General features: G+C 40.4%; 5 protein-coding genes across 7 annotated transcripts; 2 read left to right on the plus strand and 3 right to left on the minus strand.

The window, feature by feature from the left end:
- Nucleotides 1–1,070: 1,070 nt before the first annotated feature.
- On the minus strand, nucleotides 1,071–2,128 carry LOC6035538 (soma ferritin). The gene is made up of 2 exons (XM_001845647.2): nucleotides 1,825–2,128; nucleotides 1,071–1,746 (listed from the first exon to the last, which is right to left on the minus strand). Exons 1-2 carry the CDS (start codon nucleotides 1,892–1,894, stop codon nucleotides 1,145–1,147), a joined length of 672 nt encoding a protein of 223 aa, XP_001845699.1. The 5' UTR covers nucleotides 1,895–2,128; the 3' UTR covers nucleotides 1,071–1,144.
- Nucleotides 2,129–2,332: 204 nt separating this feature from the next.
- On the plus strand, nucleotides 2,333–6,397 carry LOC6035542 (ferritin subunit). 2 transcript variants are annotated; one of them, XM_038255280.1, is made up of 5 exons: nucleotides 2,333–2,478; nucleotides 2,649–2,779; nucleotides 5,335–5,606; nucleotides 5,671–5,799; nucleotides 5,868–6,397. In XM_038255280.1, exons 2-5 carry the CDS (start codon nucleotides 2,692–2,694, stop codon nucleotides 6,027–6,029), a joined length of 651 nt encoding a protein of 216 aa, XP_038111208.1. In that variant the 5' UTR covers nucleotides 2,333–2,478; nucleotides 2,649–2,691; the 3' UTR covers nucleotides 6,030–6,397. The 2 variants fall into 2 exon arrangements, with proteins under 2 accessions (XP_038111208.1, XP_001845700.1); XM_001845648.2 differs by having other exon boundaries at nucleotides 2,426–2,587.
- Nucleotides 6,398–8,520: 2,123 nt separating this feature from the next.
- On the plus strand, nucleotides 8,521–15,324 carry LOC6035543 (potassium channel subfamily K member 9). Its single transcript, XM_001845649.2, has 3 exons — nucleotides 8,521–8,981; nucleotides 14,110–14,728; nucleotides 14,789–15,324. Exons 1-3 carry the CDS (start codon nucleotides 8,855–8,857, stop codon nucleotides 15,057–15,059), a joined length of 1,017 nt encoding a protein of 338 aa, XP_001845701.1. The 5' UTR covers nucleotides 8,521–8,854; the 3' UTR covers nucleotides 15,060–15,324.
- A 1,223-nt stretch (nucleotides 15,325–16,547) lies between these two features.
- Nucleotides 16,548–19,327, minus strand: LOC6035544 (LMBR1 domain-containing protein 2 homolog). The gene is made up of 2 exons (XM_038266784.1): nucleotides 19,126–19,327; nucleotides 16,548–19,048 (listed from the first exon to the last, which is right to left on the minus strand). The coding sequence occupies exons 1-2, from the start codon at nucleotides 19,294–19,296 to the stop codon at nucleotides 17,114–17,116; spliced, it is 2,106 nt and encodes a 701-aa protein (XP_038122712.1). The 5' UTR covers nucleotides 19,297–19,327; the 3' UTR covers nucleotides 16,548–17,113.
- LOC119771186 lies at nucleotides 19,321–20,238 on the minus strand. 2 transcript variants are annotated; one of them, XM_038266786.1, is made up of 3 exons: nucleotides 20,130–20,210; nucleotides 19,954–20,035; nucleotides 19,321–19,681 (listed from the first exon to the last, which is right to left on the minus strand). In XM_038266786.1, the coding sequence occupies exon 3, from the start codon at nucleotides 19,660–19,662 to the stop codon at nucleotides 19,336–19,338; it is 327 nt and encodes a 108-aa protein (XP_038122714.1). In that variant the 5' UTR covers nucleotides 19,663–19,681; nucleotides 19,954–20,035; nucleotides 20,130–20,210; the 3' UTR covers nucleotides 19,321–19,335. The 2 variants fall into 2 exon arrangements, with proteins under 2 accessions (XP_038122714.1, XP_038122713.1); XM_038266785.1 differs by lacking the exon at nucleotides 19,954–20,035 and having other exon boundaries at nucleotides 20,130–20,238.
- Nucleotides 20,239–23,164: the final 2,926 nt, after the last annotated feature.

The raw sequence follows: 23,164 nt of genomic DNA on the forward strand, positions 1-23,164 counted from the left end.
CTAACCACTAGGCCATCGCGATTTGGTGAGCTACAACTGGAATTAGGAATACTGTTACTACCAACTAGGGGAACTATTCCCTTTCTAAGCTTATTTCTATTATCGGCCTATCAGCACTTTGATCATGAATTACAGCTTTCATAAAGTGTTTTTGACTGCTCCAAAGTAATAAATAGCTCAAATAAGAGTGAGCAAGCAACTAATCATTGTTGAAACATCTAAAAATGTTGATTTAACAGCGGAAAACGGCAAAAGTGATGAGAATTGGTCGAACGGCTTAGTGTGATTAAAATGGGTTCGGAAGTTCTATATAACGTTTGAATCCGATTGATGCAAACGTTCTTTTGGGCGGGGCTTGTCGATAAAGCTGAAGTACCTCGCGCTCGGCTAGCCAGCTCGGCAGAGCTAACACCTTCCAAATGCCTATGCGAGTTATTTGCATGCATAGAATGTAGATCTAAAAACTACATGGAAACAACTCATTTTGTAAGAAGCGGCCGCGTGGTCCCGTTTGGTTGGTGCACACACGCACACACACACATTACGTCACTTCAGAAGGGCAGTTAAAGTTATGAGTTCCCCGCACTTTGACGTTGGATTTGAACAAGCGTTTAAAATTGATGTCATGTAATAAAATATCCTAATAGGAAGTGAGCAATGCAAGTGTCTGTCAAAACATTTGCAAATAATAAGTCTTAAACTGACAAACTTTAATGTTTTTTCACTATTCGGTAATTTTATAATCAGAAAAATACCTCAAACCAGTCAGTCACACACGCACACACCTTCAGGGACTTAACATTTCTGATTGTTTATTATGATAAGCCCAGATTCACGTACGGCTGATAATTTTGAACAAGTCATACTGTAGTCCCCTCGTCTTATCATCATTGATGCAATTCTCAGACATGGTTTTACAACAAGTTCAGCACTTTCAACAACTCTCCTATTACGAGGCGGAAAACTGCAACAGCTGAACTTTCTCTGCCGTCAAACTGTACACGATTGTTGGAGGACAAAGTTCAACTCGGGGGGAATGCGTCATCAGTTGTACAAGTCTACAATCTTTATCCGTTTAATTTTCTTTATTGATATACAAGTGATCACTTCTTAGGAATACAACGCGCTCTCTACTCGGCGATTACTAAGCCTTGGCCAAGTATTCGTCAAACATGTGCAGACCCAGGTCACGGGTCGACTCGCCCAGGATGGCCTGCAGGTTGTGGATGTGTCCGGTCAGGTCACGGATCACACCGCTCTGGTACTCGATGATCTTCTCGTCCAGGTAGTGGGCTACATCGGGATCGTACACCTGACCTTCACCGTGGGCGTGCGAGATCTTCTTGTGGATGCGGTGGCTCTCCGAGGCAAGCGCCTTCTCGTAGGCCAGAGCCAGCTTGAGCGAGCCCATCTCGTCGGTGTTCAGCAGGACGCCACGGTTCATGGTCTTGAGGGTGCGCGTTTCGAGCACATTGTCGGTCGCGTTCTGGAGCCCGTTCAGCTCGACGACCAGGCCACGCTTGCTGCGGTACTTGATGAGTCCCTGGGTGTCTTCCCAGGCCTTGTCCGACAGCGTACGGTACAGCTTCTCGAAGCCGGGACGGTCCAGCTTGTACTGGTCGAAGACGTACGAGAGCAGCAGGAAGTCGAACGATTTCTCCAGCTGTTGGTTGGTGAAGATCTCCAGATCGCGCTCGGCATGGGACACCGAGGAGAAGAGGGCGTTGCAGTTGACGGCGTTGGTTTCTACAGGGGAAATAAGCAAGTTTTGCATCACTCAGTGGATGCTGTACCCCGTTGTGAGTTCCGAACTCAAGGACTTACCGCAGCCGTCGTCAGCTTGAGCAAGGCAAATGCCAGCCACTAGGGCAACAGCGAGCAGGGTGTACTTCATGATGTTGAACGCTGTTTTTTTGTTACTACACACGGAAAAGGTAGTTGATTAGGACTCGACTCGAATATCCACTTGACTGGAATTCCTTAGGCGCACGATTTTGTGAATCTTCTCGATCCGACAAAATCAGCTTGCTGTGGAATATACGATGGAGGTAAGAAGCTGAAGCACAACACCACGGGACTACGTCCAACTTACTTGAATATCTGATCTGTTGTGACGGTACTCGTTGCAGCCGCTTATACTTTTGTGGCCGACCACACACGGCAACGAACGTTCGCTGTAGGTGTTGGTGAGAGTCGCTTTGTCCCCCGCGTACAGAGCAGCGTGTCCGGACACGTTTAGTCATCCAGACTGTCTATCCGTACACTGCCACGATATGGTTGGCCAGTACGAGTAGAAGAGGTTCGTGTGCAAAACCATATTTTTCTGGAACAACCATGTCCTAAGCGCGTGAGAGCGTGGTTATCTCACCACTACCATCGAGCCGTTGTGAGTGCCAGACCTTGTCGATAAATGACCAGCCTGGTGAGTAGAGTCAAGTCATACCAGTACCGGACACCGAGAGAGGTGGAAGCAAAACAGTGAGTTTCCAACTATTCCGTCTTCGAGCCCGTCGTCACCTTCTGTGCCAGTGTGTATAAAGGTTGACCACATCGCTGTCGAAGGCTTGTTGAACCCTTAGAACAACCAGTGAGTGTGCTGTTCTCGAAGAATACGCAGCTTCTAACGCGTTTCGTGCGTTTCGTTGCAGATATACTTTCGGAAAGCCAACAAGACTACAAGTGTAACAAACAATGATGAAGTCGATTTTCGTCGGAATCGTAGCCATTGCCGTCGCCGTCCTGTCCTTCTACCAGGAACCGGCCATGGCCCAGCAAACTGGTAAGTTTCCCTTCATTTCTCTTGTCACATGAAAATCAGTGCAATTACGACGTAATTTGTCCAAAGACGAAATTCTGTTGTTTTTTTTTTCCTCCCCATTTGTCGTAACATCGTCGCATCGATCGCGAGACATTGCTTTCCGATGAGTAGCAGTCGCTCACACTTATACGAGGAACAGAGAGTTCTTTGTCTGATAGCTTGAGTGTTGAGTTACCCTATAGTCCCAGTTAGAAATGGGGTTTCCGGGCAAAGTTTGAACCGGTGCCTAAGGTTGGCAGCACTCTCCGGTTGGGGACAAGTGCAATGAAAGCGAAACTTTCTGTGTGACAGCAGTGTGAGGAAGTTAAACGATGCGGACATTGTTCTATTGTTGGGCAATTTTGAGCAATGCTGAAGTAGTTTGCCAAATTGATGTCCGGTTAATCATTTGATGCTAGAAACTGCTCCATATAATGTTGTACCGTAAAACGGGGTGACTTTGATAGCCGGGGTGACTTTGATAGGTTTGCGATTTTTCCGCAAAATGAAGAGTACAATTAAAATACGTAAGGAATGGTTCAGAAACATACTGACCGTGGTAGAGAAGTGTTCAAAGTACCTCATGAAGAACTTTTCATAAATTTTTGAAAAGTTTATAAAGTTAGTTAACTATAGTTAAGAAAATGTGGATGAAAGTCATTATTTTAAACTTCTCAAAGTGTCATGATTTTCTCAATGAACTTGATTTTGAATCAGAAAACGGAATGCATTTTCGGATTCTTTGGACAATTTTCCACTAGGAGAAGGTTAAATAAGTTTGTAAATAATAAATAATATGTGTTTTTGAAACACAATTTAAAAAAATCTCCAAATTTATAGGCAAATTCAGTTGAACAAATTTCATGTAAAATGTGAAAACTTATGATTCGTGCTTCGAATTCAGTATAAAATGCAATATAAATCGATAATATTATAAACAAAACTATTTTTAATAAATTTCAGGCAAAATTCCGACTTTTTAAAAATTTTACCTAAAATTTATATGTATTTTGTTAAAAAGCTTATAAACTTAGTAAACTTAATATAAACATTGATTTTTTTTTCTTACAAACTAACGTAACGTAACGTACAATTAACGTACAAATAAAGTTTGAACATCTTAAATATGATTTTAACAAGAAAAACTATGACTATCAAAGTCACCCCGGAATTAAAACCAAGAATTTTTAACGTAACTATTTTTCTAAACACTATTGAAGTTTTTTTCCAAAATAGTGCATGGACTTTGTGTGGCCTACCCCAGTACATGTTTTAAAAATAATAATCTTGAGAAAAACCTTACCTGTTGGAAAATATTCTAAAAACAAATTGAAATCCTATCAAAGTCACCCCAGTTTACGGTATCAAGTTTAGAATATTTTTTTTGATATTTGTTCACAATTTTCCTTTCCTATTTCTTCAATATCTCGGATCAGTATTGAAAGTTTTAGGACGCCACTTGCAAATAAAGCCTTTTTTCGATCGGTTCTCGATCAATTTACGAAAAATCAAATACAAAAATGCAATAAACTATATCTGCACGTCCTTCAAATGCTCTTTACTGAAATGAAAATTTGATTTGTTTCAGAGCAAAAATCAAATAACCTTATAGGAATACGCGACGTGTTGCAAACTTATTACAGTAGTTGTTCGGTAACTGGGCTGAGAACGTAGCCCAGTCATCGAATGCTGTTCGCTAACTGGGCTGAACGAAAAATAACGAGGGGACTACCGATGCATAATATTTATTTGATGAAATTTATAAATAAAAGTTACTCAAATTTGTTTACAATGATTACTTTTCATATTTCTTTAATTGTGACTTGAAATTACATAAAAGTTTGAAAAAAGTTTTTTTATTTGTTGACCATGATTTTTGCATCCATTACCCCTCGGTGATTTCGGTTTGTTTTGGTTTTGTGACGTTAGTCTGCTTTTTAACTGGGCTACGGCCCAGTTATCGAGCGCCCAGTTAAAAAGCAGCCCAGTTAAACAACGCCCAGTTACCGAACAACTACTGTAATTGTTATGCAATTTTGTCATTTGTCATTCAAAAGTTTTGAAACATGCACGAATAAAAATATTTGGAATTAATAGGGATCTATTAGAAAGACTCGACTATCGAAGTTTCGATTATACGAAGTTCAATTTCTCCTAGGAAAATCTAATCTTGGAGAAAATGTTTGTTTATTTTGTAATTTTGATTTTTCACTTTTGACAATAGCAGTTAGAACACAGGAAGAATTTGAACAACAATGCAAACGGTCGTTACCATTCGCCTAGGGTGACTCCTAAGACCATTCACCTACCTAAAAACCGTCCAACTCCAAGCGAAACTTACTTGAGGATAGCGCGGAGACTTTCCCATATCCAGTTGAAAAATTGGAGCATCAATAATAGTCCTATCCTGTCCTTGGGATAATCGGAGATTCAATCATTCGAAGAAAAAATATTCCAAGGACTTCGTATAATCGAGTCTAAACTGTAATGATCTCACTGTAAACAACTAATAAAAATGCTAAATCCCCATTTTCCAGGCGTTGAGCTGGAGCGCGAATACGTGTGGGACGACCTGCACCGGAGCTGCGTGGACGCGCTGCACGGCCAGATCAAGAAGGAGTTTGACGCGTCGATCGTGTACCTCAAGTACGCCGCCTACTTTGCCCAGGAGAAGATCAACCTGCCCGGCTTCGAGAAATTCTTCTTCCACGCTGCCGGCGAGGAGCGCGAGCACGGCATCAAGCTGATCGAGTACGCCCTGATGCGCGGAAAGGAACCGGTCAACAAGAACACCTTCCAGCTGGACTATGTGAGTTGAAGATCGCGATCGCGAGTCGAACGAATTCTAATGATTATTTTTTTATTAATTTTAGAGCTACAAGGTCCCGGCCGCCACCAGCGGATTGTCCGCTCTGGAGGATGCCCTGAAGAAGGAGCAGGAAGTCACGCTCAGCATTCGTAACCTGATCAAGACCTGCGAGGGAGACAAGAACGACTACCACGTAAGATCAACCCATGCGTCTCAATCGAACCCTTCCAGAACTAATCCCGTAATTTCTCCCCGATACAGCTGGTTGACTACCTGACCGGAGAGTACCTGGACGAGCAGCACAAGGGACAGCGCGAACTGGCCGAAAAGATCGCCACCCTGCGAAAGATGACCGGCAGCGACGACGCCCCGAAGGAGGGCAGGAAGCTGGCCGAGTTCCTGTTCGACAAGAACCACATGTAAATTCAAGACTCTCAATAGGCGCGCCGGAGTGGCACTGAATGGATTCCGAAATTCTTATGTTTGTGCTAAATCGAGAGAGATTAACGTGATATAAATAAGCTGAAATAAAACCAACATCTTGTAAATTAAAGAAGCCACTCCGATTAGACTCCGCTGAACCTTTTTCATTTTGTGTTCTACAAAAACCATTTCTCCTCGACTAATTTCCTGTTGATACTTAGTGGTGCCGCCGAACGTGTGCTCTCGGCTCAAGGGAAGAATGTTTGGAAGAGCCCGAAGATTGTCGTGATAGTTCAAGACAGAAAAGTAAGCGTAATCTTATGTAAGATAATTCAGTACACACAGTCAATAAAATGTTTGATTAGGAAGTCGGAGCTTTCTTTTTCGTTGAGATCCGAACAAAGACCCCATCACTCTTATCTTTTTTGTTTTCAACACTCTACACTGGAGTAGTTTTCGAGAACTGTCAACCTTTGCTCATTATTACGACGCTGATCCTTGGCTTATCTTCTTGGAGCGTTTATCAATAATTCCACTCTAATTCGATCTCGATGTCAACAAATCTTTCCTCTCCTGTTGCTTCTGTGGAATGTGAGCCTGTTCACAGAATCTGTTTTTATTCGAATACTTTAACGCAGTAGGCCTGACTGAACTAATGTTTGTCATCTATTTCGGATGTTCCCGCAAGTAATGGACAGGAAATTTAATAATTAATATGGTTGCCGATCCCAACAATACAGAATTTCCAAAAATGACTACCGTCAACTGGGGTGAATTGGGACACATGGGGCGAATTGGGGCAGCAGTTTTAAACAAGTTAGACCACAGTATTTTGATTTTTCCATTTTCCATTTCCAAATTTAAAACATTTCAGTGCTCTAAACACTGATGTCCCTATTCAGACTGTAGTTTCGATTCACCCCAGATGACGGTATCTTTAAAAATTTCATGAAAATCAGTAATTAAATTGTGCTTCAATATGATAACAAACCATAACATTGCTGTTCAAAAGTGAATTCAATAAATGTAACATTAAAATATTTACAAAAGAAAACTTTTTTTTCCTGTATATTACAAAAATGCTATGTTTCTTGAGCTTTATGAGTGTTTCAATAGACTGTATACGCAAATTACAAATTACACTGCAAATATGCAAAAAAATACTGAATATTGACAGTCTGGGTATTAAATAATCAGGAACCTTTTATACGTTTCGAGATGATACAATTTTTTCAAACACTCAAAATTTTCAAAACTACGCATTTTCGAAAAATTCCTCAATTTTTGCTGTTGTTTTAATATGATTTTCAAGTGGTAGGAAATAATTTAGAAAAAATACTCAATGTTTTTTTATTGCAATGCAATTGATCTCGATTTATAATTTTATAATTTTATGAAAATACTCAAAATTTTCACCAAATTACGTACAAGGCTAACTTGTGGGAAATTGGACGAGCTTTCCGGTAAAAATATTTACGAGACTGAAAAACCAAGTCTGTCATATAGAAATTGCCAAAAACTGCCAAACCCGTTTTTTCAACATGTTCATTTTTAAAACCGCTGTATCTTCCCAAGGATTGGACATAGGACAATGGTCAATATGGAGACTTTATGTAAAATTGTCTGGAAAATCGATTCCCACAACCGGTTTTCAAAAACTTTGACGTTTAGACCACTTTTCAAAAAAACAGTTTTAGTAAATGATTTTTGCATTTTTTTAGGAGAGACATACCATCCTGCATTTTTCGTCAGTCTTTTGGTTATTTTTTAGGCTATTTCATCAAAAATTTTGAACAAAAAAAATCGTGACCTTTAAATATAAGTTTTAGACTTAAAAATCCAAAAATCTCATAGATGTGGCGTGTATTTTTGTTTCAGTGTATTTTTTTTTTTTTTTTTCAGAAAGCCCGTCCAATTTCCTACAAGTTTGTTTTTAACCACTTTTTGATACGACGCAACGGCTTCGAGATACAGTAATTTTTAAAAATACAAAAAAAAATAACTTACGCCCTTCTCAAATGTTATTTTCGAGTACTATTGGCTCCATATACACAAAAATGGCTTATATATGCCTAGGATAACATGTCTACAAAGTTTCATTGAAATCGGAGAGGGTCGGGTACAAAAGTACCAGAAAAATTCCTGATTTGAGCTAGAATTGCTCGTAATTTATCGTTTACATACCATTCAGATTTTTCTTCAAAATGAATTTAATGATCTTCAAATAGTGTATAACCTAAGGGTAAAAAAAATACAATTTAATTCTATTTATAGTGCCTCGCAAAAATCAACACGCGGCACACTCTCATGCTGCACGCGTATGCAGTTTCTCTCGCACGTGGGCACGCGTAGCACGTGCACCGGGAATCAAAATAAACCCTCCGAGGAGACTTATCCGCGCGAGAGCCCAAGCTTTATCCCAGACGACTCTCTCCGCGGAAAACGCAAATGTCCTTTCCACTGTCATTTTTCGTTATCCTGACAGATGATGATACAAAGAAGGGGGGGCAAATTTTCACCAGCAACAAAGTACAAGTGAAAAGTGTGAAGTATTTTGCTGGTGAAAAAGTCAATTTGCTGATAATTTTGCAAATTTAGACGAATTATCTTCCTGTAACTTGATTGTACCTCCCACGATGCCAACTTTGCAATATAATTAAAACAATTTTTAAGCAGTTATCGAAGAAAATTAAGGAATATTGTGCTGGGACCAAATACCGCAATAGTGCAAAATACTTCCAACTTAAATTTATTCTTGACGAAATATGCACCAAAAATAGCCAAACAATATTCTTCCAATCGATTAATAAAATTGTTGCCCCACGATGAAGCGCCAAAATATTCGTACACTTTCGCTGGTGGTTTGCACGTTCACCTATCTGCTAATTGGGGCGGCCGTGTTTGATGCCCTCGAGTCGGAAACAGAAGCCCGGCGGTGGGAGTTTCTTAAAAGTAAGTATAAAAAGACAGGTCGCCAGTCATATAAAGCAAACGACCAAATATGACAGCCCCGATTATCGGCTGTGAGTGTGGGATGTCACGCACGGTGATTATCGTGACGTGATAGTGAAATTGTCGCCGTAAAAAGATAAAGTTCATGTACCCTCCAATTGCTCATCATTTGAACAGAATTTCTCGAATTGGGGCCATAACAACGGGATTTGTTTCTTTTAAATTTAAATTCGCAACAAGATCTGTTTTCAGTTAAAATAATGAATGTTGCACTTAACCATGGTTATCATTATTAACCATAAATGTATTTAATTAAAGTAAAGAAGAAGCAGGTGCAGAGAAATGCAAAGAGCTCGATAAAATTCAATTGAAATAGTTGACTAAATTTGCCGGGACCCGTGGTGTAGGGGTAAGCGTGGTTGTCTCTCACCCAGTCGGCCTGGGTTCGATCCCAGATAAGGTCCCGGTGGCATTTTTCGAGACGAGATTTGTCTGATAACGCCTTCCGTCGGACGGGAAGTAAATGTTGGTTAGGTCGTTAGCTCAATCCAGGTGTAGGAGTCGTCTCCCTAGGACTTGCCTCGGTGGAGTCGCTTGTAGGCAGTTGGACTCACAATCCAAAGGTCGTCAGATGGAAGCTATGGTGTAAAAAGAGGTTTGCAAATGCCTCAACCAAGGTTGAAAAAAAATCACTTCGAGCGAATAACGATTGTCTGAAGAAAGGCCCTCTGAGTATGCTTTGATCGTTTCTTTCTCGACTGACACTTGATCGCTGGCTGTGGCATAGACGAATAAAAATTTCAATGATTGGGTTTAGTCGTCGACTTGCTGCGATCTGATTATAATTTTCCCCATTTAACACCAGCAGTCATGGGTTGTCACAATCATCGTCTGCACTCTTGACGAATGACAGCTAGTCGTGGCAATTTGAGAATAAAGGTAAGAACAAGATTGTCCGTCAGGCCTGAACGCAAACGCAAAATTTTGCGCCTGTCATCATAGCCTGCCAGTCATCGACCATTGAACAAAGCAACCCCTGCAGATTGTTCGACTGACAGTTGAAGGAAAAATCTAACTGGCACAGCGTTCTGCGTTCACCACTGCGTCGAACGGACAATCTTGTTCTTAGCTTAAAGATTATTCTCAGCAGTCTTATTCGTGAGGTGTAACAGGCAGCGATTAATCGCCAAATTAATCATAGTCGTCGGATTTTCAACACTGCCCTCAACAATCAAGCCTTCGGACACTTAGTCGGACACAGTCATGGGTTGTCACAATCATCGTCTGCACTCTTGACGAATGACAGCTAGTCGTGGCAATTTGAGAATAAAGATTATTCTCAGCAGTCTTATTCGTGAGGTGTAACAGGCAGCGATTAATCGCCAAATTAATCATAGTCGTCGGATTTTCAACACTGCCCTCAACAATCAAGCCTTCGGACACTTAGTTTCGAGTAAGAATCTCGCAAACGAGAACGCCAAGGCAATGCTGTAGAGCGAATAATTTGATATTTTTTTAGGATTATTCGTTGATATATCACCGTTACTCCAGTTTCCAAACTCCATATCATCCGTCACTGATTAAAAAAATAATTTGGATTGAATATTAAGTAGTATAAAAGTTTATAAAACCCTGGAAATTATATATAAAACTTATCTAAACTTATTGTTGAAACTTTTAATTCAGCTAAATGTCAATATTATGAACATTTTGGAGTGGAAATAACACCGTTTTGGGGGTCTTTAAGGGGTTACATACATGTAGAAAATCACAAAATTTCATATTACAGAAAATTCAATAAATTCACTAAAAACATGATTTTTAATCACTCCTGAAAGATTCATGAAGATGTTTCGTGACTGAACTGAGTAAGAGACGATTTAAGTTCACAATTTTGCCATGCTCAAAGCGAACTGTCAAAATTTGTGAACGTTTTTCTCTAAACACCGAGTTGATTTACGGGTGCCACGATATCTCGAGATGGTATAAACCAAATTGGCTGAAATTTTGGGTGAAGACTCGCAAGACATATCCCGTGTGCATGACGAAGCCCGATTTTAAAATTTTGCTTTTTTAAAAAATACAAAAATCAAAAACTGTAGTTTTTTATTTGAAAAATATAAAAATATTTTTATCTTTTTTTTAAATTAAGTTTTTGAAAATTGGGCTCATCATGCACACTGGACCGGTTCAACGAGTCTTCACCAAAATTTTGAGCCGATTTGGTCAAAGTGGCCAGGCCTGCAAAATGTTTCCAACCCAGCGTACATATGAAGCAAACCAAAATGTCAGTTCACTGCTAGCATGTGACTGTAAGCCTACTGAGTCCGTTCAACCACTGCCGCCTGACTCGTGCCGGTCGGCTGCTGGAGAATGAAAGACGTGAAAAAATGAGCAAAAATCATGATTTTTTGAGTTCCAAATCCCACTTTTCATACGATTTTTTCAGTTCAACTCATATAACCATTTTTATGGTTGTAGTACCTGAACTCAAAAAATCGTATGAAAAGTGGGATTTGGAACTCAAAAAATCATGATTTTTGGTAAGGGTGTACACTCACTCAATTCGTGTCGTATGACTGACTAGTAAAATCCTCTCTAAACACTATTTTGACTATTTTTAAACAATTAAATGGTTCTAGACTGTGCAAAACAGTTAAAACAACCATAACTTATATTCAAAATTACATTTCCACGCATAAATGCCAACTTTTTGTGTAAAAACTTGTTTCTTTATGTGTGTGCGTGCAACGTCGAATGAGCGTTGGTCGACTACTGCCTCGCATTGCAGCTGCTCAGTGAGCTAGGGCACTCACGACTGAATCGGGTTTGTTTATGTCACGGTTTTGCGGTTCAGTGAATGGATCTGATAAAATCGTGTATGCGTCGCCGATTTTCGCGTCAGGACCCCTGACATTTTCAGCTCTGATCGTGGCACCCGTTTTTTGAAACTGCTAACATAAAATAGCTATATCTCGGCAATGCTACATACAAATATCTTCATATTTATTTTGTTAACAGATGAAAATGTATAATTTAATGCCCTGCAAAAAGATTTAAAAAAAATTAAATGTGTGCCCATACCAACCTCTGACATTTTTGACGATTTACATGTACACTCAAACCCCGATGGTTTGACACCAACTGTTGTCAAACGAACGGGGTCACGTTTTAGTTTGACACCCCTTTTACACGGAGTTCACACACACTACCAAACGTTTGTTTTGATAGTGTGCGTGAGCGCCGTGTAAAAAGTGACAGTTCGTCACTTTTTAGTTTGACTTTGACCAACCAACGGGGTACAAACTAAAAAAGTGTCAAACGAAAAAGTGACCAACCACCGGGGGTTGAGTGTATGTAACCCCTTATGGCCTATCTACAATCACTTAGCTTAGAATAGTTAAGTAAAGTAAAACTTAGAAAATGTACACATCTTACGGCCGTCATCCACAATCAACTTAGAAAATTTGCTGGGCTGATATACGTTGCTATGCAGTTGTTTGTTTACCTTTGATATGGAAACGTCAACTTACCGTAGATTTTGAAATTTTCCAAACCATACGTCAAGTTTCTAATTTTATTCCTTTTCATTGTAGAAGATCAGATTCATTTCCATTGATTCAAACTCCTAAGCTAAGTGAAATTTTCTAAGTTAAGTGATTGTAGATAGGCCATTAAATGAAACCCCCACTTCCACGCATTATATATTAAAATGTCAAAATGTTATAACATCATTCATTATTATTATTCATTATTATTCACCATAGAATTTCATTTGAACTAACATTTTAAAAACCAGAGTTTTTTTAAAGGTCCTAAAGCTTTTGTGTTTCATATGTTTATAGGACCATTTCAAAAAAGCTCCGTAACTGATAATTTATATTATTTTGTTTTCAATCAAAGTAGGCGTTTTTTTGCAGCCAAACTAGGCCATGAAATCGGTGCAGATTTGGCAATTTTGCAGAATATATTTATGGGAACTGATCGGTATTGTATCTTCAGCAACATTGTAGGTGATAATGAGAAGAATACAGTCCAAACCCAAGTCCTTGAAAAAGTTCACTTCAATTTAATTGAATCTTAATGGGCTTAAATGATCCCAAAAATGCTCTAAAGTGCTTTGAAAGTTTTAAATAGAAGATGTTGTCCAAAATGACAGTGATGAAAAAATGCATTTCGGAATGGCAATCTAGCACTCAAATTTGAAGAACTTTATGATTTATATGTTCTAACGGACCAAAAACGGCAACTTCTGACTTAATGAAAAGTGTGGACAATTAATTTTCGAGAGTACACCCAAAACTGCGCAGCAACGTCCGAGAGAATAATGGCCTCGATTCGAGAGAATAGTGGTACCATTCACGGACACGGAGAACAAAGCTCGAGATGGACAAAATAATTATTCCCTCGGAGTTCATTTGCAAAAAAAGAAACAGTTCATCCGTCTAAACAAAAAAAAACCAAAAGTGTCGTCTACGGGAATTGAACCAGAGACCTTTGACAGACTAACCCAAAACTTAACTGCCTCGGCCACCACAGCTTGGCTACTAAGGAGTGATCAGATGTTAATGTATGACACTTGTTGGAGATTTATATGAGATTTATAGCATTAGTCTTTCGATTTTGGCACTGAGCCCTCAATAAATTTTGAGGGAACGATTCTCTCGACTCTGAAAATGGGTGTACAATCCAAATTTGCAATCGAAAAGTACTTTAAATTTTTAAATGAAATGTATAGCTATTTGACTTTTAGTTTCAAGAAAAAAAACACTAGCCACACTCGTTTATCTTGAACCATGATTATCCGAAGTTTCTATTATCTGGAGTTCGATTATCCGATGGTTTCCGATGGACTTCGCAAACATTCAATTTGTGTTCTGCAGCTTCATTTAAACAAAAAAATTGAGTAATTATTGTCCGCCAAATTCAAATTATTCTAAATCACTTTAGAGCAGTGGTGGGGTCATATACGAGCTCGACAATCAAAAATTAGGCAGCGAAAAAATATTCCGAATCAGACTCCAACAACAACTCCCATACAAATTTGTTCATAATTAGCCGACTCCGGTTGTTGGATGTTGAAATTTGCCTGCTACTTTAATCCATAACCATCCCACTTGCATTGCAGGCGTCAAAGCAAACTTCGTGGCCAAATACAACATAACACCGGAGGACTACCACATGATCGAGATCGTCATAACCGAGAACAAACCCCACAAGGCGGGCCCCCAGTGGAAGTTCGCCGGCGCTTTTTACTTCGCAACGGTGGTTCTGGCGATGATCGGTTACGGCCACTCGACCCCGGTCACGATCGGTGGCAAAGCGTTCTGCATGGCGTACGCAATGGTCGGAATTCCGCTGGGGCTGGTCATGTTCCAGAGTATCGGCGAGCGGTTGAACAAGTTCGCGTCGGTGGTGATTCGGCGAGCCAAAAAGTATCTGCGCTGCCAGCAGACCGAGGCCACCGAGATGAACTTGATGTTGGCCACGGGACTGCTGTCGTCGGTTATCATTACGACCGGAGCGGCGGTGTTTTCCAAGTATGAGGGATGGTCGTACTTTGATAGCTTCTACTACTGCTTCGTAACGCTGACCACGATCGGATTCGGAGACTACGTTGCGCTGCAGAACGACCAGGCCTTGATCAACAAACCTGGCTACGTAGCGCTGAGTTTGGTCTTTATCCTGTTTGGGCTGGCCGTGGTCGCCGCCAGTATCAATTTGCTCGTGCTGCGGTTCATGACCATGTGAGGCCGACCCGTTTCATGCATTCTATAGAATACTCGTAAATGTTTCAATTTTTCCAGGAACGCGGAGGACATTCGCCGGGAGGAGGCCGAAATGCAGTCATCGGCGGACGGGCTAAACTACGAGTGCGAGTCCACCGGGAAGTTGCTGTCCTGCGGCAATCTGAACTACTGCTCGGAGATCGAGGAGGAGGACACGTCGGTTTGCTCGTGCACGTGCCTTGGGGGGAATAGCTTTACCACGCACGAGAACGAATTTCTGCTGGACCAGGGCTACCATCCGGCGGACATAATCACCAGTACAATCAGTTTGAAGCGGATGTCGATATAGGCGAGTGCAGGGTTTTTAATTCTTTCCCTGAGCAGTAAACAACTTAGAGGTGATTTTTGATGAACAGAAATCACAACTATGCCCATGAATTTCTACGTCAAATTGAATAAGTTTTTTAATATATTTTTGTTAGTTTTTTTATATATGTATGTATATATATAAATTAGGGATTTCTCCTGATAAGCCAAGAAAACCCTCAATGAAACTTGAAATAACTGAATCAACATATATAAAAAAATAATTGACTTCTGCAATAACTTACTGATGTATTTTCAGTTGAAAGAAATAAAAAAAACCATAGTTCAAATCCATATTTCTCTAATTTTAAATATTAAATAGAATACAATAAAGACAACTTGGAGCACTAACCTTTGATAAGTCCATCATTGTGATCCGAAACAGCTCCAGTATAGTGAATCGGATTGATTTTTCTTTATATCCAGTTATTCTAACTTTTCACAATGTATGCAATAAATGCTTGCAATTAAATCACTTTTTCACTCCAAATACAACAAAAAATACACTTTCAGCGAAAAAAAAAACAGAAAAGTACATATTATTATGTATATTTTTATTTTACATTAAAACAAAATATTCCAAAATCAAACAAAAACAAAACAGATTTCTGACAGCTTGGCCAGATAAGAAAAATTAATGTTGTCAACCGTTTTGTCGATTTTGTCAGCCGGCCAGCGGATCGAGTCTGGCCCCGTTGACAATTTGGCAGATGAAAACGTTTTCAATCAGACGACCAACGTTACCGTTTGTGATGAGCGCGCAAAAAGGCAACGTTGCGTGCCTTAAGGGCTGTTTGACGGATGGAGGTGGAAGCGACCTCCGACATGGATGACTTTCATCTCATCCCCGGAAATCGGAAGCGGAAGAATTCCCCTGAGGTCACCAGTTCTGTCTTCGGAAAAGGAAAAGCGGAGCAGAATCTGCTCAACAACAACAAGTTCAGCCCGCTAGCGGAAAACAACAACATTGCCAGTCCAGCCCAGCGCTCCGGAAGTTCCAGCACCCGGCCAGTCGGCAGGTAAACAAAAGCAACCACCTCTGGTGACGAAAAACACCACGACTGTTTTACAAGCTCGGATGTAAGCTTAGTTTCGTGACAATTTACAAGCAAACCCGATTCGGAACCAAGATAACCTGCTTTTGTGTCGAAGAGTTTGACTAGAGGCAGGCTCACTTGAAGAAGTTCCAAGTGGAATTATACACCCACGGCCGAACAAGATCTCAAGCTGGACCGTGGACGAAACTCCGTTCATTGTGGTCTTCCCCAAGGAATACTCCAATCTTAAGAAGCTCTTTGCAATAAATGTTGTGCAAGCACTATCATCCGGTAGGAGGTCTAGGAACTACTTGCAGCTGAGTCATGGAATCAAGAACTGTCAAGGGCAGGTACAGCAACTGTGGGGGTCCCCACAAGACGGACGAGTGCAAAGTTTCAATTTAAGTTTTCGAAAAAAAAATAAAAAGAACATATTTTTGTTCAGTATGTAATTTCATGAATTTTATTACTTCCTTCAGCTACAAGAACTACGGTCGGCTTAAAAGTTAAATTATAGTTAATTAAACTTGTGTATAATATATTTGATTCGTTTAATGTTAATACATGCACTTATCAGCTAGAATGTGTTCCAATTTAGTACAGCTTGTTGTGTTATCTCCTATCCACATGTTGCCCCAAATATAGCACATCAGTTAGTTAGTTTTTTTTTGCTTTAATTTTTGTTGCAATCCTGATAATTGATTTAATGCTGTTAGTACGTGCTGCGCTGCATTTTTATTTTAACTACCTGCTTGTTGTATTAATTTTTTTCATTTTTTGTCTTGTATATAAAACCACAGTACAAGTTGCGAATATTATCAGTGCTAGGTGCTTCCTGTTCTAAGTTTTGTTGGAATCAAAACAATTTCAAGAAACGATAAAATTGCTGAATCTTTTTAAAAATTAATCGTTACACAGAATGACACAGCAAAAAACCAATAACGCGTTAAACTTAGTATCACCTCGGTCGTAAACCTAAAATGCATTCTCGCCGCCCTCTCTACACATCGTCGAAAAACCCGCGCGGAGCTGGACCGCCCGAACGACCTCCCCGGCCTTCGTCTTCCTCGCCAAAGTCGCTGTACCCCTTGAAGCCAACGGTGACGTTCGTGCTGACCCCGAACCGCTCGTTGATTTCGTCCGACAGCGATCGGCTAATGTCCGCGGTGCGTGACCCATTCGTGGCGTAATCCAGTCGGTCTCCGTGTCGCACCAGGTCGTCGCCCGGCCCAACCGGACTGCCGGCCGCGTCCAGATTGCGCGACTTGTACTTGCCGAGGATGTTTCCGCTGCCGCCACCGTTGCCGTTGCCGGATCCGCGTCCCTCGCCGGACGAGGAATCGCGACCCAGGGTGTTGAGGATGTTGTCTCGACGACGGGCGATCGCATCTTCGGCGCGTTGACGCTTGCGCTTTTCGCGTACGATGAGGTCTTTGCCCTCCTGGACCAGTTCCGTGGCGATGGTTTCGTTCAGCATGAACTGTTGGAAGCCGAGCGCGTTGAGGGCACGGGAGCCGAGCGAGAACCAGGTCGCGAGGCAGAACGCCAGCATGACCATCGGGAAGTAGATGTTGAAACCGTCGGAGATTATTCCCAGGACGTCCATGTGTCCCATGATTTGCGTGTAGTGAGTTTCAAGGATGCGTTCTTTGATGATGTGCGAGTCCATGTGGATGAGGCCGAGGAAGTTCAGACACATGGGCGGCGTCAGTCGACAGAGTAGCATTCCGCTGAAGATCAAGCTGTACTCGTTGGTTTGGTGATGAGCTGCCAGGTAGTACAGGTTTAGAAATTTGATCCGGAACACGGTGGAGTACGCGCAGTAGCACAGGTAGCACAGGGTCATCATCGAAAATATCTCAATCGTTACAAAGTCGTAGTTGTGTTTGGCGAGATTCAGCACGCTGGCAAAGATGGAAAGCACGGGTTCGCGGTTGAAGAAGGTCAGTTCGCTCCAGACGACGATACACGAGAGAAAGCCGGTGATTACGGCCAGTACTTTGAGGAACGGAGCCTTTACGACACACTCCCAGTACCACTCCATGGTTGGGCTGTAGGTGGCTCGTGCAAAACCGGTCCGATGCTTGGGGAATTCCGTCTTGAAGCGATGATCCAACGAGACGGCATTCTTCGCGACGTCCTCCAGGTGCAGAACTTTGTTGACCTGAACGTTCCACAGTGCCTCGGTTCGCTGAAGGGTCTGTAGCGATTTGATCACTTGTCTATGGAGCCGCACAAGCGCCTTCTCAGACGGAACCGCAACCGGAGATCCATCGTCACGACTGACACGCCGGGCACGTTCCATCAACTCGGTTGGAACCTTGCGAATAATGGTTTCCAGCGCAGTTCGGAGTTCGTGCCGTGGTGGAATCGCTCGACTCGCCGACTGCAAACTCTCCAGAACGTCATCCACGTGCTCTTCGGCTTCAGCCTTTTCCGAGCTCAGCTTCGACAGCTTGAAATATGCGTACTGCAGCGTAAAACCGGGCTTGGAATTGTTCCACAAGCTGCGCGGAACCTCTACCAGTGCGTAACCCAACAGCAACACCAACAAGAACAATCCCCACGTGTTCGATGCGGATGACGCGATCGCCTTCAACTTTTGCCAATCCAGCGAAATGCTCGGCTGCAGTGCTAGATAAATCAGCAAGATTCCACAGATAAACAGGTACGACCCATAGTAAATAGCGTTATCTACCAGCGCAGACTTGAGCTTCCCCTTAATGGTGAAGTCGCCTGCCTTCAGGTAGGACTGCATCAGCGGCATGATCAACCAGGTCAGGAACTGCGACGACCAGTAGATGATGCGCCAGAGATTCGGAAACACTTCATCCTCGACCATGCCCCACGGCCGCTGGCAGGTGCTGCCGTTGTGGCCGGTGGCCGCAGTCGACTTGGTTGAGTTCTGTTCCAGGATGCATTGGCGGTAAACGGTCTGCAAAAAAAAAAAAAAAAAACACAAAATTCCAAATTTACAAAACTGTTCAACAACTTGCGCAAGACGTAACCTACCGAAGTAACGTCCAGCGGAATGGTAAACACTATCAAAAACGAAAAGCTCCACGCCGTCAGCACCGAAAACGTCACGATCGGGTGCTGCCGCTGGATGCATCCGTACCGCCACAGCGAGATTGAGGCCAACAGCAGTGCCAAACAGACGGAAAACACCAACAGATAGGCCATTTCGACTACAGTTAAATCGTTCTACTTCACAAAATTCGTTTAGAAATTTTCGGCGGCGGCAGCGGTACGGGCACGGTTCTCCTGCAGCTGCCGATGGGCCTCCTTTTGCATCTTCTCCAGCTTCTCAAGGCTGAACGACTTCAGCGGCAGCAGCTGGGGCTTGCACAGCGCAAAGTCCTGCTTCTTCTCGTAGAAGAGCTTTCCGCTGGTGGGCAAGATTAGCGTAATCGGTTGTTGCGAGTTGTGCTGCAGGTTATGGCTGTGGTGCTGAACGCTGGCACGCTTCTGCTGGTGCTGGATCTGGTGCAATGGCTGCTGTTCCTCGGCGGTGGTCGTTGCGTTCTCAGCTGCTGGCGTCAGGGACATTGCGAGACATTACGAGCAACTGGAAATGAAACAACAAAAAAGATTTTAAAAAAATTGGATAGCATTGCCTACGATCAGTTCAAATTTTGAAAAAAAAAAAAAGGAAATTAATTAAACCATCGATTAAACTATGTCGATGTCGACTTAAAACTTCCAACAATCAAATTTTCTTATAGGTCTTCGCCCGATACGTCGGTCAAATAATCAGTAACAAAGCGACAGATTCGACCACCTCTGCCGGCTATCTTTTCTTTGGGGTTACCCATTAAAGTCAACTTTTGCGTCACATACCCTGAAACCATTATTGATTTTTCTGATGACTAAAATCGCAATTTCTGGCACAAATTTGTAACGTCGACAACCACTTCAAAAACTAGTTTCAACAAAAGATTTAACTTTACTCCGATATAAAATCAAATCAACTATTGTATTTTTCAAAAATTAACACTAAACCCGACCAATTTTACCTGAAAATCACAATTTTTGCACAACAAATCGCCGCAGTCGAGATTTTTCTTTCTTCGCAACTCGACAAGTGTTTGACAGCTGTGGTGACGTTGTTGACAAGAAAAAAAAGTTTTTTGGGGAAATGTCACGGATAAACAAAAGTCAGTGGCGTCCGAGGCGAGCATATGCTGTCAAAGATGGGGGCAAAAGGAAGTTGTCACTTCCGATTGAGGGGGTAGGACATGGAGTTAATATTTCAAGCAAAACAATGTAAATGGGCCATAGCCGAAGGTAAACAAGCAATCCGTTCCACTGATAATCAACATTACACACTGTTCAGTTCACTTTTACACACTTGTATGGGATTTTTCAGTTCAAGTATGATTACACGAAAGTGTGTAATCATACTTGAACTGAAAAATTCCATACAAGTGTGTAAAAGTGAACTGAAAAAAGTGTAATGCTGTTTACCAGTGTGCGTGGTTGGCCACTTTTTCGTATTACACTATTTCAAGCAAAACAATGCCAAAGGGCCGTTGTGGGTTTGTAAACAAAGAGTGTGTCCTGTTCACGCTAAAGGATGTTTACATCTGGCATGAAAGGGATACACTCTTTGTTTACAAACCCACAACAGCCCTTTGGCATTGTTTTGCTAGATTTTAGTTTGTATTCTGTTGCACTGTAACTGAAAATCGCACTTTGCTGAGTTCATTTTCGCACTTTTTCATACGATTTTTTCAGTTCGACTGCGATTACACAAAAAAGTGTAATCGTAGTTGAACTGAAAAAATCGTATGAAAAAGTGCGAAAACGAACTCAGCAAAGTGCGATTTTCAGTTACAGTGTGGTTGGTCAAAGTCAAACTGTCACTTTTTATTTGGTTTTTGCCTTCCTCACCTTCCCAGTCACGGCGTTCTAGCAGGATTCTAGCAGAGTTCTAACAGAGGAGGATATTCTAACAGCATTCTAGCAGAAACGTTCCATGGTTCTAGCAGGATTCTGACAGAACCAGCTCTGCTAGAATATTTCGTGACTGGGTTGCTGAGGAAAGGCTATATTGCGCGTATTCCCGAAAAAGACACGCGGCATATCAGCCTCGAAACGACCAGGGTTGTTACGGACGGCGCAGATCGCGCGGATCTGGCGCGGATTTGCTGGCTAATTTTGCTCAGGCGCGGATTTCGCGCGGATGGGAATTTTGATAAATAAATTAATTGAGAGAAATAGAATTACTTTCAAGTTATTAAGAAAAATATTATCAGGAATTACGATAATTGCAAGAATTTCATAATTTTTATTAATTTAATTTTCTTCTGAAAATGTTTGTATTTTCTTAGAACGAAACGCCGAAAAATGAAGATGAAGATTATGTAGAAATTATTTTTTATATGTTTCTAGTAATTTCTTAACATCTCCGGCTCTGAATATTTAATTTCTTTTGTGTTTTGAGTAATGATTTTTAACCTTATTTATTTTTAATTTTATACTGGATTCATTCAATTTTTAATTTTGTAAAAGAAATATTACAAACTTTTCCCGAAGATATAGACATTAGAATGTGTAACAAAAACTATTATTGGGGCCAAGATTGGGGCTTGTTCTGGTGGGCGCCAAATATGAGCTTGATTGGACGTAACAGAAGCTGGCCTTCATTTTCGAATTTAGGAATGGAATTTAATCATTAGAAATATTTTTTTAAATTTAAACATTCTTGGCGAAAATAAAAAGATCAGAACATTCCAAATTCAAATTTTAAGAAATTCAAAAATTCGAAAAAAAAATGTTTTAATAGTTTTTATTATAACAAAAAAAAATAAAATACATATTATTTTTTTTTTTTTGTAATTTCTTAAATCGTAATTTAATCAAATCTGAAATTTCGAAATTCAAAATTTAAGCATCTGAAATTCAAAATACCAAAAATTTAAGTACCGTAAACCGGGGTGACTTTGATAGGATTTCAATTTGTTTTTGGAATATTTTCCAACAGGTAAGCTTTTCCTCAAGATTATTATTTTTAAAACATGTACTGGGGTAGACCACACAAAGTCCATGCACTATTTCGGAAAAAAAGTTTTTTCAATAATGTTTAGTAAAATGGCTACGTTAAAAAATCTTAGTATTGATTCCGGGGTGACTTTGATAGTCATAGTTTTTCTTGTTAAAATCATATTTAAGATGTTCAAACATTATTTGTACGCTAAATGTACCATCACTAATGTAGATGATATAGTTTTTAAGAAAAAAATCAATGATTATATTTAGTTAACTAAGTTTTTAAGCTTTTTAGCGAAACACATTTAAATTTTAGGGTAAAATTATTAAAAACTCGGAATTTTGCCTAAAAATATTAAAACTAGTTTTGTTTGTAAAATTATCGATTTATATTGCATTTTATACTGAATTCGAAGCACGAATCAAAAGTTTTCATATTTTACATGAAATTTGTTCAACTGAAATTGCCTTTAAATTTTGAGTTTTTTTTAATTGTGTTTCAAAAACACATATTATTTATTATTTACAAACTTTGTTAACCTTCTCCTAGTGGAAAATTGTCCGAAGAATCCGAAAATGCATTCCGTTTTCCGATTTAAAATCATGTTCATTGAGAAAATCATGACACTTTGAGAAGTTTAAAATAATGACTTTCATCGACATTTTCTTAACTATAGTTAACTAACTTTTTAAACTTATCAAAATTTTATGAAAAGTTCTTCTTGAGGTACTTTGAACACTTCTCTACCACGGTCAGTATGTTTCTAAACCATTCCTTACGTATTTTAATTGTACTCTTCATTTTGCGGAAAAATCGCAAAACTATCAAAGTCACCCCGGCTATCAAAGTCACCCCGTTTTACGGTAATCAAAAATTTGAAGATTTAAAAAAATCAAAATTAAAAAGTCAAAATTGAAAAGCTACAAAATATCAAATTCAAAATAATATAGAAAAAAAATTCTCAAATCTAAAACAATTTTAGTATTCTTAAGCTCATAAATTCTTAAATTCTTAAAATCTTAAATTCTTAAATTCTTAAATTCTTAAATTCTTAAATTC

Source organism: Culex quinquefasciatus, chromosome 1, assembly GCF_015732765.1.
Source record: "Culex quinquefasciatus strain JHB chromosome 1, VPISU_Cqui_1.0_pri_paternal, whole genome shotgun sequence".
In the NCBI taxonomy this organism is placed as follows: Eukaryota; Metazoa; Arthropoda; class Insecta; order Diptera; family Culicidae; genus Culex; species Culex quinquefasciatus.

Bases quoted from the DNA above. Each gene is read 5' to 3' on its own strand.
- LOC6035538 (XM_001845647.2), bottom strand. From the start codon at position 1,894: ATGAAGTACACCCTGCTCGCTGTTGCCCTAGTGGCTGGCATTTGCCTT. The intron at 1,747-1,824 runs GTAAGTCCTTGA...TTTCCCCTGTAG, and splicing joins TCAAGCTGACGACGGCTGCG to AAACCAACGCCGTCAACTGC.
- LOC6035544 (XM_038266784.1), bottom strand. From the start codon at position 19,296: ATGGCCTATCTGTTGGTGTTTTCCGTCTGTTTGGCACTGCTGTTGGCC. The intron at 19,049-19,125 runs GTAGGTTACGTC...TTTTTTTTGCAG, and splicing joins TTCCGCTGGACGTTACTTCG to ACCGTTTACCGCCAATGCAT.
- LOC6035542 (XM_038255280.1), top strand. From the start codon at position 2,692: ATGATGAAGTCGATTTTCGTCGGAATCGTAGCCATTGCCGTCGCCGTC. The intron at 2,780-5,334 runs GTAAGTTTCCCT...CCCATTTTCCAG, and splicing joins GGCCATGGCCCAGCAAACTG to GCGTTGAGCTGGAGCGCGAA. The intron at 5,800-5,867 runs GTAAGATCAACC...TCCCCGATACAG, and splicing joins GAGACAAGAACGACTACCAC to CTGGTTGACTACCTGACCGG.
- LOC6035543 (XM_001845649.2), top strand. From the start codon at position 8,855: ATGAAGCGCCAAAATATTCGTACACTTTCGCTGGTGGTTTGCACGTTC. The intron at 8,982-14,109 runs GTAAGTATAAAA...CTTGCATTGCAG, and splicing joins GCGGTGGGAGTTTCTTAAAA to GCGTCAAAGCAAACTTCGTG. The intron at 14,729-14,788 runs GTGAGGCCGACC...CAATTTTTCCAG, and splicing joins GTGCTGCGGTTCATGACCAT to GAACGCGGAGGACATTCGCC.
- LOC119771186 (XM_038266785.1), bottom strand. From the start codon at position 19,662: ATGTCCCTGACGCCAGCAGCTGAGAACGCAACGACCACCGCCGAGGAA.